Source organism: Lynx rufus, unplaced genomic scaffold (genome assembly GCF_022079265.1).
Source record: "Lynx rufus isolate CCGP_SWC_20201006 ecotype Redwood Valley unplaced genomic scaffold, mLynRuf1.p SCAF_17, whole genome shotgun sequence".
In the NCBI taxonomy this organism is placed as follows: domain Eukaryota; kingdom Metazoa; phylum Chordata; class Mammalia; order Carnivora; family Felidae; genus Lynx; species Lynx rufus.
The window spans coordinates 14,070,790-14,086,611 of record NW_025814831.1 but is presented as its reverse complement, the minus strand read 5'-3'; the positions used below and the strand labels follow the sequence as shown (position 1 = coordinate 14,086,611).

General features: G+C 36.7%; 1 protein-coding gene across 3 annotated transcripts in view; it reads right to left on the bottom strand.

Annotated features, from left to right (window-relative positions):
• Positions 1–15,822, bottom strand: part of RPS6KA5 (ribosomal protein S6 kinase A5) — a 179,752-nt gene that overhangs the window by 116,595 nt on the left and 47,335 nt on the right. For all 3 annotated transcript variants that reach the window (XM_047080216.1, XM_047080217.1, XM_047080218.1), the window contains exon 2: positions 12,358–12,429. In XM_047080216.1, the coding sequence (XP_046936172.1) occupies positions 12,358–12,429 (72 nt within the window). The remainder of the gene's footprint in view (positions 1–12,357; positions 12,430–15,822) is intronic.

Below are 15,822 nucleotides of genomic sequence, written 5' to 3'. Positions count from 1 at the left end.
TGGGAAATAGCCAAAACAGCTTGAAAGTCACTGTTCTAAATAAATTTATATGCCTTTCCTTTAAAAAAAAAAATTATGTAAGCCACAGAATTTTCTCTTTTATCCCTACCTCCTAATAACCTCAGAGTTAAATTTAAGACTCAATTATAATGCCTATCTCACCCCAGATGTCTGTAAAATCTATTTCACTTTCCTTTTATCTGGCTTTCACTTATTTTTTTTTAAGGTTCTCTCTTTTTTATCTTGAAAATGCCCTTAAATCTCTTTTTGAAAGAAGGTAAATTCCAAAACACATTTAAAATAAATGCACTTGACTTTATATATTTATCAAACAAGCATTGATTCCTAAATTCCTTTATACAACAGGTATCTTAACTGTACACTAAATTCCAAATATTAAAAAATACATACCTATAAAATGAAATATTTCAAATTTTAAAAGAAAAAATGTCTAAAGAAAAAAATTTTAAAGAAATAAAATTTTTAGAGAGATAAAATTGTTAGAGAAAAAAAAGGAGAATCTGAGCCATTTCATATACCTATTTTGTAAAAATTGGCCACTGCTTTGATTTGTAAAATCAAAAACACCCCAAATTTCTAAAATTAATTAAGGCAGACTAAAATATTCTAAGATATAAGGAAAAGCTATGAACCCCAAACATGATTAAATAAATAGATGCTGTAAGTAAACAAAAGAGACACAGTAAAACCATATGAAATCATAAGCAGTAATTTTTATAAAAGACACTGAGGTAGGCCATTTGTTTGGGGCATAAACATTTATATCCTCCTGAAGATATGTAATACAGAGGATCTGGATGAGACATAATAAAAGTGCCAGCATTCTAGATTTAATCCAATTGTAGTTTTTAAACTAAAAACACGGCCATTTGACCCATTTGCTTAACTACGTCAATGGTCAGAAACAATTGTACAGCTGAATCAGGAACACAAAACAGTACATTTTCTTATGGATGGTGATAGCGTCTAAAAAAGACTTAACATGTACAAAGGTTGAAAATAAAAATAGTCACAGGAATAACTATCTATGGCTACCATTTGTGCATACTGCATTAGCTTGAGTAACTAAAGACTAATTGTGTAATAATTTTCTAGATCAGCACTTTGTAAGTTTCAGAGAAAGCACTAAGACACTACATGCATGAAGCCAGCTCATAACTGCATATATGTAAGTGGGTGTGGCCAACTCCTGCCTATCTCCACATGAGTGACCCATTACATCACAGGCCATATCTTATCCCTGGTGCCAAATGACTTGAAAACCAAAGATTCTGGTCCAGCAGGAAAGAAGAAAAAGCTACAAAGGAAACCATGTCCAACTTTGAGGTCTAGACTTGGAAATGACTGCCCAAGAATATGATTATCAGAGAATCTTACTAAAAGAAACATCCACAAGAACAAGGAAGTAAGAACAACCATTACTTGAAGCACTTTCATAAATCATTCTCTTTATACCTCAACAAACAAGCTGTCTGCTTAGCTACACAGTTATGTCTTATTGGCCAGTGTTAAATACCATCTGTAGTAGAAGTGAAGGGTGCTCTGCCAGTGACACTTGGACAGGCTGGTATACCCATACACCAGAGCTGCTGATAATCCACAGCTGCCTCCTTCTCAGGAGAAAGGCCTAAGGTAGACAGACCATTCCCTAACCCGTCCCAACCCAAGCAGCCTACAGCCAGTGACTAACATAGGTGCAAAAGGCCTGCCTCCTTACTTTTGCTCCAAAACTTCCCATGAGTCCAGGCTGAATCTAGACCCGAGCTTAGACCACATGCTACTTAGGCTCTTCCCCTGCTCCTTCTGCTTCCCTCACTCTCTCCTGAGAGCATTCCTGCAATTAATCACATGCACCTAAATCCCTGTCCTGGCCTCTGCTTCTAGCTGACATGACCTATGACAGCATCAGTAATAAGTTGTATCATGTCAATGTCAACCAACATCTTCCTATGGAATCATTTTATGATCAAGGCATAAATCATTACAAACATTTAACTTCTAAGGCTTCCATAAACACTGTAGGTTTACACTGAAGCATAAGGTACAGTGGATATATACAGATGAAGAATTATAAACTTTTTTGAATAACAATTTTGACAATTCATGAATACATGCTTGGAAAAGTACTATTTTAATAGGGATATTTTCCAAACACTTAAGGGAATAAAATGACAAATGATGACTAAGTCAGCATACTTTATAAAATAGTCTTTTACATGATTCAACCAAAGTTTTATTCCCCTTTATCCTGTCACCAAAAAGTAGCTGTCTTTAAGTTGCCTAGTGTAATTTCTAGCACCCTCTAGTGGCAAATTACCCAAGAGAAATAGAAATCTGTCTCATTTAATAAAGAAAATGTGCTTCTGAGAACGCTGAAGTATAAATTAAAAAAAAAAAAAAAAAAAAGGCTGTCCCATCAAGGATGATTTTCATAGAGTCTGGGAAAATGAGTAAAGAACACCAGAGTCACCATTTCAAGGATGGCACTTAAGATTGGGGTAAGCAACCAAAAGATGGTCTCTCTACTGGATAAATAAGTATTTCCATGCAACAGCTTGCAAGATCTGCTATTGATTAGATGACCCCCCCCAAAAAAAAAACACAACAAGGAAAAAGTTATCTTCTCATGAGGGCACCAGGGGCTGAGGTAGGCACAAATGATAGTTGCCCACTAGACATTCCTGGAGGTAAGGCATTTTGAATTTCTGTACTTTGCCAGTACTCATTCTAAGGTTTCATAAGCTCAGGAATAATTCTATATTAAATGACTACATTAAATGCCTAGATCCTTATTATTCAATTTGCAGATGTGTATGTAATCTATCATTTTTTTAATACTTCCTACTCTAAGCCCAGCACCCAAAACAGCACTTGCCTCTTGATAAACACATGTAAATGAGTGAATCCCAAGAGCAATGGGAATGAACTGAAAGTTTATTTTTAGTATTTGAGAAAGAGAGAGAGCGTGAGTACGAGCTGGGGAGGGGCAAAGAGAGAGGAAGAAAGAGAATCCCAGGCAGGCCCCATGCTGTCAGCACAGAGTCCAATGCAGGGCTCCATCCCACAGACCGTGATATCATGACTTGAGTCGAAATCGAGTCAAATGCTTATTAGTCAACTGAGCCACCTAGGTGCCCCTGAACTGAAAGTTTCAAATAGAGAAGTGGCATGTCCAATTTTGCACTTAAGAAGGATCACTAAGGCTGTGGAGTGGATAATGGACCAGAAGAACCAGCCTGAAACCTGGAAGATCTTTGGTGGCTCTATTCCTCTCTTGCTGGACATATTTTAGGCTGTACCATAAAATATTTGTTAAAAAATGACACATATCAAGCTCATGTGAGACCTCGCTAATGCATTATATTATCTCTTTTAAGAAGCTGGGCTTCTTTCTCTTTTAGTTACATAACTAGTTCGAGTTTATACAGCAGTTACTATGTGTCAGGCACTCTAAATGTTTTATTACTCATTTTCTGCATATTTAAGTATAAGATCGCCAACCTAAAATAAAAGGGTGTTCAGAACCTAAAATGTCTGTATAGTTAAAAGAAGAAAGCAGAATAAGAAACACAATCCTTTCATTTGATATGTTATTTTTAAGGTAATAGACAAATCAACTTCTTAGAAATGTTCATCAAATTTCAACTACCAATATCTCATTTATGAAGCAGTTTTTCATTTGTTAGACTTTTCTTATTAGAAATATAACTTCCGTTGAAATTGCTCCCAGATATGCTAACATATCTATACGAAAAAACTAATTATCCTTATGAAGAAGTCCCAAATAATTTTGTTTTTCAAATTTAGGATATAGCTTTACAGTGGAGTTTCCTATTCAATAAACAACCACAACTGATGGTTATCCAGCAACTGGCACTTCGTATCCATTATTTCATTAATCTTATAACGACACTGTGAGATGGGTATTATTGACTTATGCCAATAGGGACTTAGGCTCTCAGAGTTCAAGTGATTTACCCAGGGAACACAAGTAGGTAATGAAAACATCAAGATTCAAGCCTGAATTTCATTGAATTCAAGCTATGTCATCCTGGATACGAAGTACTTCACAGTTGTGAATGCACTAAAACTGGAAGAGGAAATCAACTCGGGGGCACCCTTTGTGGTCACATGGCAAACTTTATTTAACTTTTGGGGAGGCGTAATGACAAAAGATCTCCAAAGTACAGGATCATGTATGATGAATAAAGAAAATGCAAGAATACTAAAGTTTTTTTTTTTTTATCTAAAACCATCATGCTCCATTCCATTAAGCATTAGAAGTACTAAGAATGTACACAATGGGTATGCTTAAAGACTTTCTTCACCTCTACTTGGGCACATGTCTCAGAGAAAGCAAATGGTTAAAAGTAAAGCAGCAGAAAAGGTAAGGAGAGAAATGAAAACAGAATCAGTATTCGCACAAACAATCTAAAATTTCATCATGAAACAAAATACAGTTGATCCCTGAACATGGGTTTGAACTACACAGGTCCACTTACACATTAATTTTTTAAAAATAAATACAGTACAATACCGTAAATGTATTTTCTCTTCCTTATGATTTTCCTAATATTTTCTTTTCTCGGGCTTTATTGTTAAATGCACAGTATATAATGCATATAACACACAAAATATGTGTTGAACAGTTATTTATATTATCACTAAGGTTCCCAGTCAACAGGAGGGAAGTTAAGTTTTTGGTGGGCCAAAAGTTATGCACGGATTTTCAACTAGGCAGGGGGTTGGCGCCCCTAACCGCCACACTGGTCAAGAGACAAGTATAATTCTAAAAGATGAACCAAAGCTATTTCCTGGACTTGGACGTATCAATCTCAAGAATCATGCTAGAGACAAGAGCATGAATTATATACTCGTTAGACCGTTATCATCTCACACTGTTGTGAGCTATGGAGATGGGGCAGGGCTACAGAGTTGGACAGATGTATAAAGATGATCTTAAGAGCTTACAATCTAGAAGGAAAATAGCAGAAAAGAAGGAAAATTCAGTGAACCACTCAGTGCTGTGTTCTCTGCAAAGGAATTTCAGCACCCCAGTTCAGAGAAGGAAGGGATCTAGGCAGGATTTGGACGGGCAGAAGAGAAAAGGAGCACTAGGATTATGGGAAAAAAGATAAGGCAGAGCATCAGAATACGGGAAAGTATGCCTAAATGTAGGGGAGTAAAACAAAAGTAACCAGACTAGAAAGTAGGTGGAATATCAGGGTAACTGGACAAAAAAGACAGGAGAAAACAAAGCTAAGTGTGAAAACAAGGCAAAAGGATTTGGATTTGAATTAATTAACTGGGGGAGGGGGAGGCACTATAAATTCTGAAATAGGAGAATAGCGCAGCAATGTTGAATTTTAATGAGGATGCATACCATTTATAACAGAATATAAGTAAAATGCATAACACAGAAGAGAGAACTTGCAGAAAAGCAGACCAGTTAAGAAAACCCTAGCAACAATCCATGTACAAGGTAATATCTATCAGTGATGGCACAAGGAACAGAAAAGGTCAATCCAAGGGTCATTTCTTTTTTTTTTTTTTTTTTTTGCCTTTCTTTTTTTGAAGTCTGTTTTTGTTTTATTTTGTTTTTTTTTTTATATGAAATTTATTGACAAATTGGTTTCCATACAACACCCAGTGCTCATCCCAAAAGGTGCCCTCCTCAATACCCATCACCCACCCTCCCCTCCCTCCCACCCCCCATCAACCCTCAGTTTGTTCTCAGTTTTTAACAGTCTCTTATGGTTTGGCTCCCTCCCACTCTAACCTCTTTTTTTTTTTTTTTCCTTCCCCTCCCCCATGGGTTCCTGTTAAGTTTCTCAGGATCCACATAAGAGTGAAACCATATGGTATCTGTCTTTCTCTGTATGGCTTATTTCACTTAGCATCACACTCTCCAGTTCCATCCACGTTGCTACAAAAGGCCATATTTCATTTTTTCTCATTGCCACGTAGTATTCCATTGTGTATATAAACCACAATTTCTTTATCCATTCATCAGTTGATGGACATTTAGGCTCTTTCCATAATTTGGCTATTGTTGAGAGTGCTGCTATGAACATTGGGGTACAAGTGCCCCTATGCATCAGTACTCCTGTATCCCAAGGGTCATTTCGAAGGAAAAATTATAAGACTTTGTAAGAAATAAGAAATAAAAAGTAGAGAAAAATCAAAAATTACTTCCAAGTGTCTATCTTAGGAAACTGATCGACAGACTAGTGATAGACCAACAGAAACAAGGTAGCTGGAAAGAGAAATAAACCAACAGTCTGAGTGAAAGAGAGGTTTTGAAACAAATATTACATGCATTTAAGTATGAGATCAAAAAGCAAATCTTTGATATTTTAATATTCCACAAAGTCTTCAAGATATTGGGTGAATAGCATTTTATATAGTTCAAAACACATAAAAATTAATTCATCAGAAGAATTTTCAGTTTCACTTCCAAAGAAAACCTGGCTTGACACCTAAAGACATCTGATGAGGCTTTTCTATTATTCTAGGTGGCGTTGGAAAAAAATTATCTTAAAAAGGTAATGAAACTGAAAGATTAGTGGTGAAATTTTTGAATAAAAATTGAGATTTTATTATATTCATAAGAAAAGTTTCCACCTACTCCATTTAGTCATCAAAAATGTGATTTTAAATACAGAAATACCTACAAATGACACCTTAGTTATTCCATCTTCTCCTAAGAGAAGTAAGAGTATAATTGGTAATACGGCAACGAAAAAGCATGAAATGAAAATGCCCAAGTAAAACGTTCTTGATAAACTCATTCCTCACCTTTGCAGAGTTATCTTAAGGACCTGGAATCATACCACTCAAAAAGTTGAAGTAGGTAATGCGACAAAGTATTAACTGTGTTGAAAGAAAACATACCCCAGGTTTGATTTCGATAAATTCGCTATTAAAAATTTCACACGGATAAAACTGGCCTATAATTTTCCTTCCTCATATTCTCTTTGTGGTTTTTGAAATCAAAGCCATACCTCAACCAATGAACTGGAAAAAAAGAATCCCACTCTTCTATCCTCTGAAAGAGTTTGTGGAAGATGAGAATTATCTATGGGTTGAATGTTTGGCAGAACTCATTCTTAAAACTCTATCAACTATTGTCCTGGCAGGAAGTTTTTGCTTACTAGTTTTCTTAACAGTTACAGAATATTAAGGTTGACTGGTCTTTTTTAATCAGTTTGGAAACTTACACACTGAAAGATTCATGCGCATGTTAAAGTTTGCGGAATACTACCTCAGAACACTAACTCCTATCACCTCCCAAACTGTATGCTATTTTTGTCCAGTGATTCAGTTTTCTTTTTTTAACCCCACAATTTCAACATTACAGCTATGGTTGTTTAGATTTTCTTTAGATCCAATCCTTTTTGCATCTTGGAAACTCTCCTGAGATTACTTTCCTTTTTCCCTACAACTAGGTCTTTTAGAAATTCTTTTAGTGAGAACGTGTTGGTGGAAAACACACTCAGCTTTTGTATGTCTGAAAATGTCTATTTCACCCTCGCTTCTGAAAAATAGTTTTGTTGGGTATACAATTCTAAACGGACTTATTTTCTCCGGGCATTCTGGAGATATTTGTCTACTCTCCCTTGGTTTTCATGGTAGCTGTTGAAAAGTCATCTGTTTATCTGATCATTGTTCCTTCATAAATAAGTCTTTTCTCTCTGGCTGCTTTTAGCGTATTTCTCTGGTGATCATCACTTTCTCTATGATGTATTCATGTGAGAATTTCTATATACTTGTCTGCCTGGAATTTGTTCTGTTTCTTCAACCTGTGAATTCACATGTTTAATCAATCTTAGTAAATTCTCAGCTAGGATTTCTGATCAGACAACCTTGTACCTTCTCTCTGTCCTCCATGTCTTAATCTCTCTTTTACAGTGTCTTTTTTTTTTTTATTTTTATTTATTTCTGAGAGAGGACAAGCAGGGGAGGGGCAGAGAGAGGGGTACAGAAGATCCGAAGTGGGCTCCCCACTGACCGGCTGACGGGCTGACAGCAGCAAGCCTGATGCAGGGCTCAAACTCACTAACCAGCTCGTGGCCTGAGCTGAAGTCAGACACTCAACCAACTGAGCCACCCAGGTGCCCCTTAATCTCTCTTTTATAAATGCCATCTCATTTTCCTCCATTTTATATTCTGCAATTTTATATTTCCTCAAACCCATCTCTCAACATGTTAATTCTCTTTAGCTACATCTCATGTGCTAGTAAACCAACTACTGAGTTTATAATCTGAATTACTTTTTCAACTTCTAGAACTACTATTGGTTCTCTTTCAAATCTGTCCATTTTGTAGCATGCTTTTTTTCCTTAATATTACCATCAAAGCTCTGTTTAATTTTAAAACCATATCAACATTTATATCATATTTCAGACCTAATAATTCCAACAGTCTCTACAGGTCTAATTTTGCTATTTGTTGTTTCCACGTCTTTCACTCACGGAGACTTGCTTCTTGGATGTTGTGATCATTGACAATTAAGACCATGTCTGTAAAACTTTCTTCGGTACTTCTTTATGGTCTAGATAACAGTTTATTCTTTCAAAGAGGATTTACATTTGCTTTTCCTAGGCACCTGGGAATACTACCAACTCAGTACGACTGTAAACTAAATTCCTACCTATTTTTTGTTCTTTGGGATTACACAAATGTGTACAAATTCAAGCTGCAAACCCGCATGATGCCTGGCTTATGTTGTGAATGCTCAGGGAACGCTTTTATTTATTTATTTTTTCCCTTCACCCAGAGCCAATGCTGAGGCAGAAAAATTTCCTCTGCACCTCCCTTTGCAGACTGGATTTTTTTTTTTTTTTTCTTATTTAGTGGTTTGCTAAGCAGTAGCCTTTTCTACCTCTCGGGAGTCTTAGATGATGTCCCTCATACCAGGCATGGAAATGCTAAGTCCAAAGAACCTGCTCACAATCTACTGGTACATTTCCCCAGAATAACCTTTGCCTTCAAGGGGCTTATTTATTCTCTAGATTCCTGTTCTGTTTTCCTTTTGGATTCCAAGGATTTTTCTTCTTCTTACAAGCTGACCTATACTATTTAGTAGACTTTCTTTAGAGGTTTTTATCCAGCACTTTAGGGGTTTAAAAATGAGGAAGATTTTCCAAGATATGCAAGCTGTCATCTTATCAGAAAGAGAACATAAACTGCCTTTCTATTTCTACTTATGTATTTGGAATATACTGCCAAATATAAAATTGACAGATCAAGGAACAGAATTAGTTTCATGGTTTTTGTTACATGTTATAAAATTCAGCGATGAAAATTAATTAATATTACATGTTAATAGTGGCTTGAGGAGATCTGTAGTTTCCATGCCTATTTTGCTTCAGAGAGGTTATCTACTAATATTAAATAAAAGTTTTTTGGCTTTGACCATATCTGGAATAAAACACGATCTTAGTCTGATTTTCATAACTTATTTTCTAAAAGAACAGCTGCAAGTGTTGATAAGGTTGTGGAGATATTGAAACCCTCATACACTGCTGGTGGGAATATAAAATGGTGGGAATGTAAAATGATGTGGCCATTTTAGAAAACAGTCTAGTAGTCCCTCAAGAAATTAAACATAGAATTATCACATGGAATAGCAACCCACTGCTAAGTATGTACCCAAGAGAAATTAAAACACATGTTCACACAAAAACTTATACATGAATGTGCACAGCAGCATTGTTCATAATAGCCAAAAGGCAGAAACAATCCAAAAATCCCATTGACAGATGAATGGATAAACAAAATGTGGTATATCCATATAGAGGGATATTATTAAGCCATGGAAAGGAAAGAAATACTGATACATGCTACCACATGGATGAATCTATAAAACATTATGCTAACTGGAAGAAGCCAGACACAAAAGACCACAAATTATATGATTAAATTACATGAAATATCCAGAACAGGCAAATATAATGTATAGAAGTAGGTCAGTGGTTGTTTAGGGCTGGGAGGATGGCAAGCTTGGGAAGTTATAGACAAAGGGTTCATAGTTTCTTTCTGAGGTAAGGAAAATGTTCTAAGACTGGCTGGGGTGATGGTTGCACAGCTCTGTAAATATACTAAAACCACTGACTTGTACACTTTAAATGGATGGACCATATGGCATGTGATTATACTGCAGTAAAGCTATTAGAATAAAAAACATGCAGATAAAACAAATTCTGTGGCTATAACATAAATTGACCTGAAAAAGCCTTTGACAAAATGGCACAAACTATTTCTAAGGAAATTCAGTCACCATACAGTTGTGACCTTTCTTCTTCTTCGAGGAGATACTGCCTTTGAAAGAGGAAACAAATGTTAAGAATAAAAGACATTATTTTGATATTTTGCAAGCATGATTTCTTAATGATATGGTAGGGTGAGGCTAGTTTGTTTTAAAAATACATCTTTACAAATGATCTGATGGAGAGAATGCACAGTAAACTCTCCCAAGTTGACAATTATACTAAACTCTTCCTGACAATAAAATATTTAGCTGATGAAAATAAATTATAGGGCTTATGCACTGGCAGCTGTAAAGGCTGGCTCTATACAATATGCTGAACTACTCAGGAAAATCATGAAAAGCTTATATGGCAAGGCCCTAGGCCTGACAGCTCAATACCGAATGACCTAAAGACAAATTGCATACGTGGTATGCGAGGGCAGTGGCTGGAACTGATCCTGGAAGCCCAGGAGAAAGGACTTTTCTCCTGCTAAAAGGCTTGGCACTTAGGAATCTATGGGCAGATGCCTTCCTGCGGACAACGGCAGGTAAGAGGCTGGGAATCTAGGAAGGCATACAGGCCCCTGAGAGCGTGAAGCTAAACTTTAGTGGAGAAGAAAAATAGTCTGTTTTCTGAGGCTCTCCCTCCCCTTCCAGGAAAGAGACAATAGGGCCTGTTGAGACTGCAAAAATAAAGAGTTAAAATCCTCCTTTTCATCCCTACCTCAAAGATGGAAAATGAGAGTCCCAAGTTCTCACAGTGGCATACCTACAGAGCAACACATCCCAGAGAGAGAGCTGAAGAGACCAGGTGCGTTCCTGGCAAGACCAGCTGTGTAAATGGTGGGCCGACTGCAGAATGACAATGTGGGGTGCCCTGTTCATGAATTACTTAGAATCTCAGGACAGTGAAAGCAGAGCATTAAACCTAACATGGGGCTCTTCTGAGTGTGGGGGTCTCTGCAACTGCACAGGCTGTACGTCCAAGAGGCCCTGACTCTTGAGCAGCAAGCGTGGCAGCAGCAAAAATCCAGGAGGCACAGAAATGTATAAGCAGAAAACCAAGATCATCCAAAATCCTACCACCTGGGACAACCACTGTTATCATTTTGGTGATTTTCCAGAGAATATTCTATATTCACATATACTGCTGACCCTTCAACAACAGAGGTTTGAACTGCATGAGTCCACTTATACATGTAATTTTTTTTGATAAATACAGTATAGTACTGCAAATATATTTTCTATTTCTTATGATTTTCTTAATAACATTTCCTTTTCTCTAGCTTTCTTAATTGCAAGAATACAGCATATAATACATATACAAACTATGTGTTAATCAACTGTTTATGCTATCAGTAAGGCTTCTCGTCAACAGTAGACTGTATTACTAGATAAGCTTTGGGGGAATCAAAAGTTACCCACAGATTTCCAACAGTGCAGGGGTTGGCACCCGTAACCCCCTGCATTGTTCAAGGGTCAAGTGCACATGTAGACATTGATTCATACAGAAATGGTATGTTGCACACTCTCGTCTGTAGCCTTTTTTTGAGCTTATTAAGCTTCTTACATTATGGAGAATTTTCAAAACTGTTAAAAACACATCATTTCAATCCTATTGTCTAAATTACAAAACATAAAGATCCCTGTTCAATTTAACCAAACTCAAACCTAACTTTTGTTAGGTTTCTGAAGGGTCTTGCGTTTTTCGTTACTAACAATGATGACCAGTGGATATGAATAAAATGGAGTGAGGACTGAATGAGTTAATCAGCATAAAGTATTTCACAGAGTACTTGGCAAGTAACAAGCTCTCTATAAATTTTAGGGATTTTAGTATTGTGTCCTATGTAAAGACTGAACTAATTTACATTCCCAACAGCAGGGTAAAAGAAATTGGTTTTCCTAAATCCCTGCCAATTCTTCCAAATTTTTCCTTTTGTATTTTTTCTATGAATCGTTTGTTTGTGCTCTTTGACAGTTCTCCCACTGGATTCCTTACGCTTTTAAAATTTTAACTGATTTCTGTATTGGAGATACCAATCCTTTGTCATAGGAGTAACAAATGCTTTTTTAAGACTTACCTCCAGTTCCTAGGACCTTGAGGAGCTCAAAATTTTCAATCCCCACCTTCTCAGCATGTCCTGTTAAATTAGCTAAAAAAAGAAAGAGAAAAAAGAAATAATTAAGGGGGTCAGGAACAGGAGGGGGCCCTTGGGGGCTTCTGAAATACCAGCAATATTTTATTACTTGACTTGGGTAGTTAAGCCAGGGTTCACTTTATAATTATTTGTTAAACTACACAGCTATGTTTTGTATACTTCTCTGTATGTTATATATTACAGGAAAACTTTTAACATGTATTTATTAGAGAGAGAGAGATAGAGAGGGAGAGAAAGAGAGATAGCACAAGTGGGGAAAGGGCAGAGGGAGGGAGACAGAGTATCTGCAGCAGGTTTTGCACTGTGAGCACTGAGCCCAGTGTGGGGTTGGAACTAACCAACCGCGAGATCATGACCTGAGCCAAAATCAAAAGTCAGACCTGAATAAAATCTAAGATCTCTGCCAGCTCTAAAATTTGTTTGAAAGTATTAACTCTTTAAAAACGTATTCTGGGGGCGCCTGGGTGGCTCAGCTGGTTAAGCATCCGACTTCAGCTCAGGTCATGATCTCACAGTTCGTGGGTTCAAGCCCCACGCAGGACTCTGTGCTGACAGCTCAGAGCCTGGAGCCTGCTTCAAATTCTGTGTCTCCCTCTCTCTCTGCCCCTCCCCTGCTCATGCTCTGTCTCTCTCTCTCTGTCAAAAATAAATAAACATTTAAAAAAATGTTTAAAAACTGGTTAAAGTGGTAAATTTGATACGTATATGATACGTATTTTACCACAACTACAAGAAAGAAGGAGCTCTGTAAACTGTGGGCTTTGGGTGAAAATAACATCACAGAATTGGCTCATAGGCTGTACCAAATGAGACACACTAATGTAAGATGTTCAGAGGGGAGGCTCTGGGAGAAGGTGGAGGCGGGTGCTCTGCAGGAACTCTCTGCACTTCCTGCTCAATTCTCTATAAATTAAAATCGCTCTAAAAAATGAAGTCTTCAGGGGCACCTGGGTGGCTCAGTCGGTTAAGCATTAGACTTCAGCTCAGGTCATGATCTCGCGGTTTGTGAGTTTGAGCCCTGCATTGGGCTCTGTGCTGACAGCTCAGAGCCTGGAGCCTGCTTCAGATTCTGTGTCTCTCTCTCTCTGCCCTTCCCTCACTCATGCTCTGTCTCTCTAAAATAAATAAATGTTAAAAAAAATTCTGTCCTAGATAAACAAAATTAGGATATCTTACAAATGAGCATTTTCCAAAATATATTCCATTGATTCTGGTCCTATACTACAAGATGTTAACAGGTGTTATGTTTAGGGGGAAAAGATGCTTTCAAGTCAAATAAACCTGAAATGATCGGCTTAAACAAAGTTAATCAGGTTACAGGTTTCTTTACTGCTGAACTTCATAGATTCTACACCATGAAAATCTGCATGTGAATCTAAAACTCAGATACTGTATTTACCAAATTTATTGGATCACAAAATTATTTTTTTATGGCAATACCTATTAATATTGTGCCAACCAGCATTCTATAGATGTGGTTAAAGGAGGCCTAAGCTAAATTCTATTTTTACCACTTAAAAGCCATGTGACCTTGAACAAATTAATTAACTTCTCTGTGTCTCAGGTCCCCTCTAGTGTAAAATGAGGATAATAAAAATATCTACCCTCAAAGCATACTGATGTCTGCAATTTGCTTTGAAATGCTTAAAAAAATAAGATGGATTAAGGGGTGAATAGAGGTATGGACAGATATGTGATAAAGCAAATACGATAAATGTTAATTACAGAACCTAGACAGTGAGTGGGAGGGTGTTCAACATGTAGTTCTTCCAAATTCTCTGTATATTTGAAAATGCCCATAATAAAATGGCAGAAAATAAAATAACACCTACCTCATAGGGATCTGATGCGGATTCAAGGAGTTAAATTTATACGGAGCTTGTTGTGTGCCACAGAGCATCATTATAAGTGTTTGCAAATAAATAATGCTCTGGGCCTCCAACTTCAAGCAAATCAGACCCAACTGCGAACTTCTAGAATTAAAAGTTTCAGGGGGATAAGTGACTTCAGTGTCCTTCCAAAGTTTAACTAAATGCATAATTAAAATATTTTAATTGTGGTCAAACCATGTAACATAAAATTTACCACCTAAACCATTTTTAAGTATATAATACAGTGGTGTTAAGTACATGTACTGTGTTTGCAACAGATCTCTGGAACTTTTTAATTTTGCACACCAAACCCTATATCCATTGAACTTAACCTACTGACAATTTAATGAAATTGTTGAGATGGCTGGATTTGGATTTACCATTTTATTACTTGTTTTTAACTTGCCTCTTCCCTTTATTTAAGTAACCTCTACACCCAACGTGGGGCCCGCACTCACAACCCCAAGATCAAGAGTCAGCCAGGCGCCCCTTAGCTTGTTCTTTCTGTTTGTTCCCATGTTTCTACTTTCCTGACTTAAAAACAACAACAACAACAAAACATTTAAATGGTTTTTAGAATTTCATTTCAATTTTCACGTGGCATTTTAGCTCTACTTTGTTACATTATTAGTGCAGTTGTTGCCCTAAGGAGTACAGTGTACATCTTTAATTACCCACAGTCCTCTTATAATTAATACTGTTCCATTTCCCTAAAACTGTAGAAACTTTGTAATCGTTCTTTATGGAATATTGATATATATTAAATGGAGTTAATATCTTCTATATATGCGATTACGCACAAGACAATGCTATCAGTTTTCCTTATGTGATTTACAAAGAAAGAGGAAAGAGAGAGACTTCTGCATTTCTGTAGATATTTATCATTTTTGATGATCTTTCTTATCTTTTCCAAGGACCCAAAATTTCATCTGGTGTAAGTTTTCTTGAGCCTCGAAGAACTTCCTTTGACATTTCTTGTAGCGCAGAATTCTCCAAGTTTTCTTTTATCTGAAAGAGTCTTTCTTACCTTCATTCAAATCTTTTTATTGAGATATTCACATTCCATAAAACTCACCCTTTTAAAGCGTATCTGTCTATTCACAAGTTGGGTCACTGCTGCCACTAACTAAATCTAGAATCCTCTTCATTTTTGAAGCATATTTTTCTTCGATAAAGAATTCTGGGTTGACAGGCTTTTTTCTTTTCTTCCAGCACTTTTTTTTCCTGCTTATTTATTTATTTAATATGAAATTTATTGTCCAATTGGTTTCCATACAACACCCAGTGCTCATCTCAACAGGTGCCCTCCTCAATATCCAGCACTTTATATAAACATGTTCTTCCATTCTCTTTTGGCCTCCATGGTTTCCCAGGTGAAGGCAGTAATTTAAATGTATCATGTTTCTCTTACTGCTTTCAACATTTGCTTTTGAAAGTTTTGCCGTGATGTGTACTGATGTGGACTTCTTTGGGTTCAGTCACCCTGGTATTCACTAAGGACCTTGTATCTGTAAGT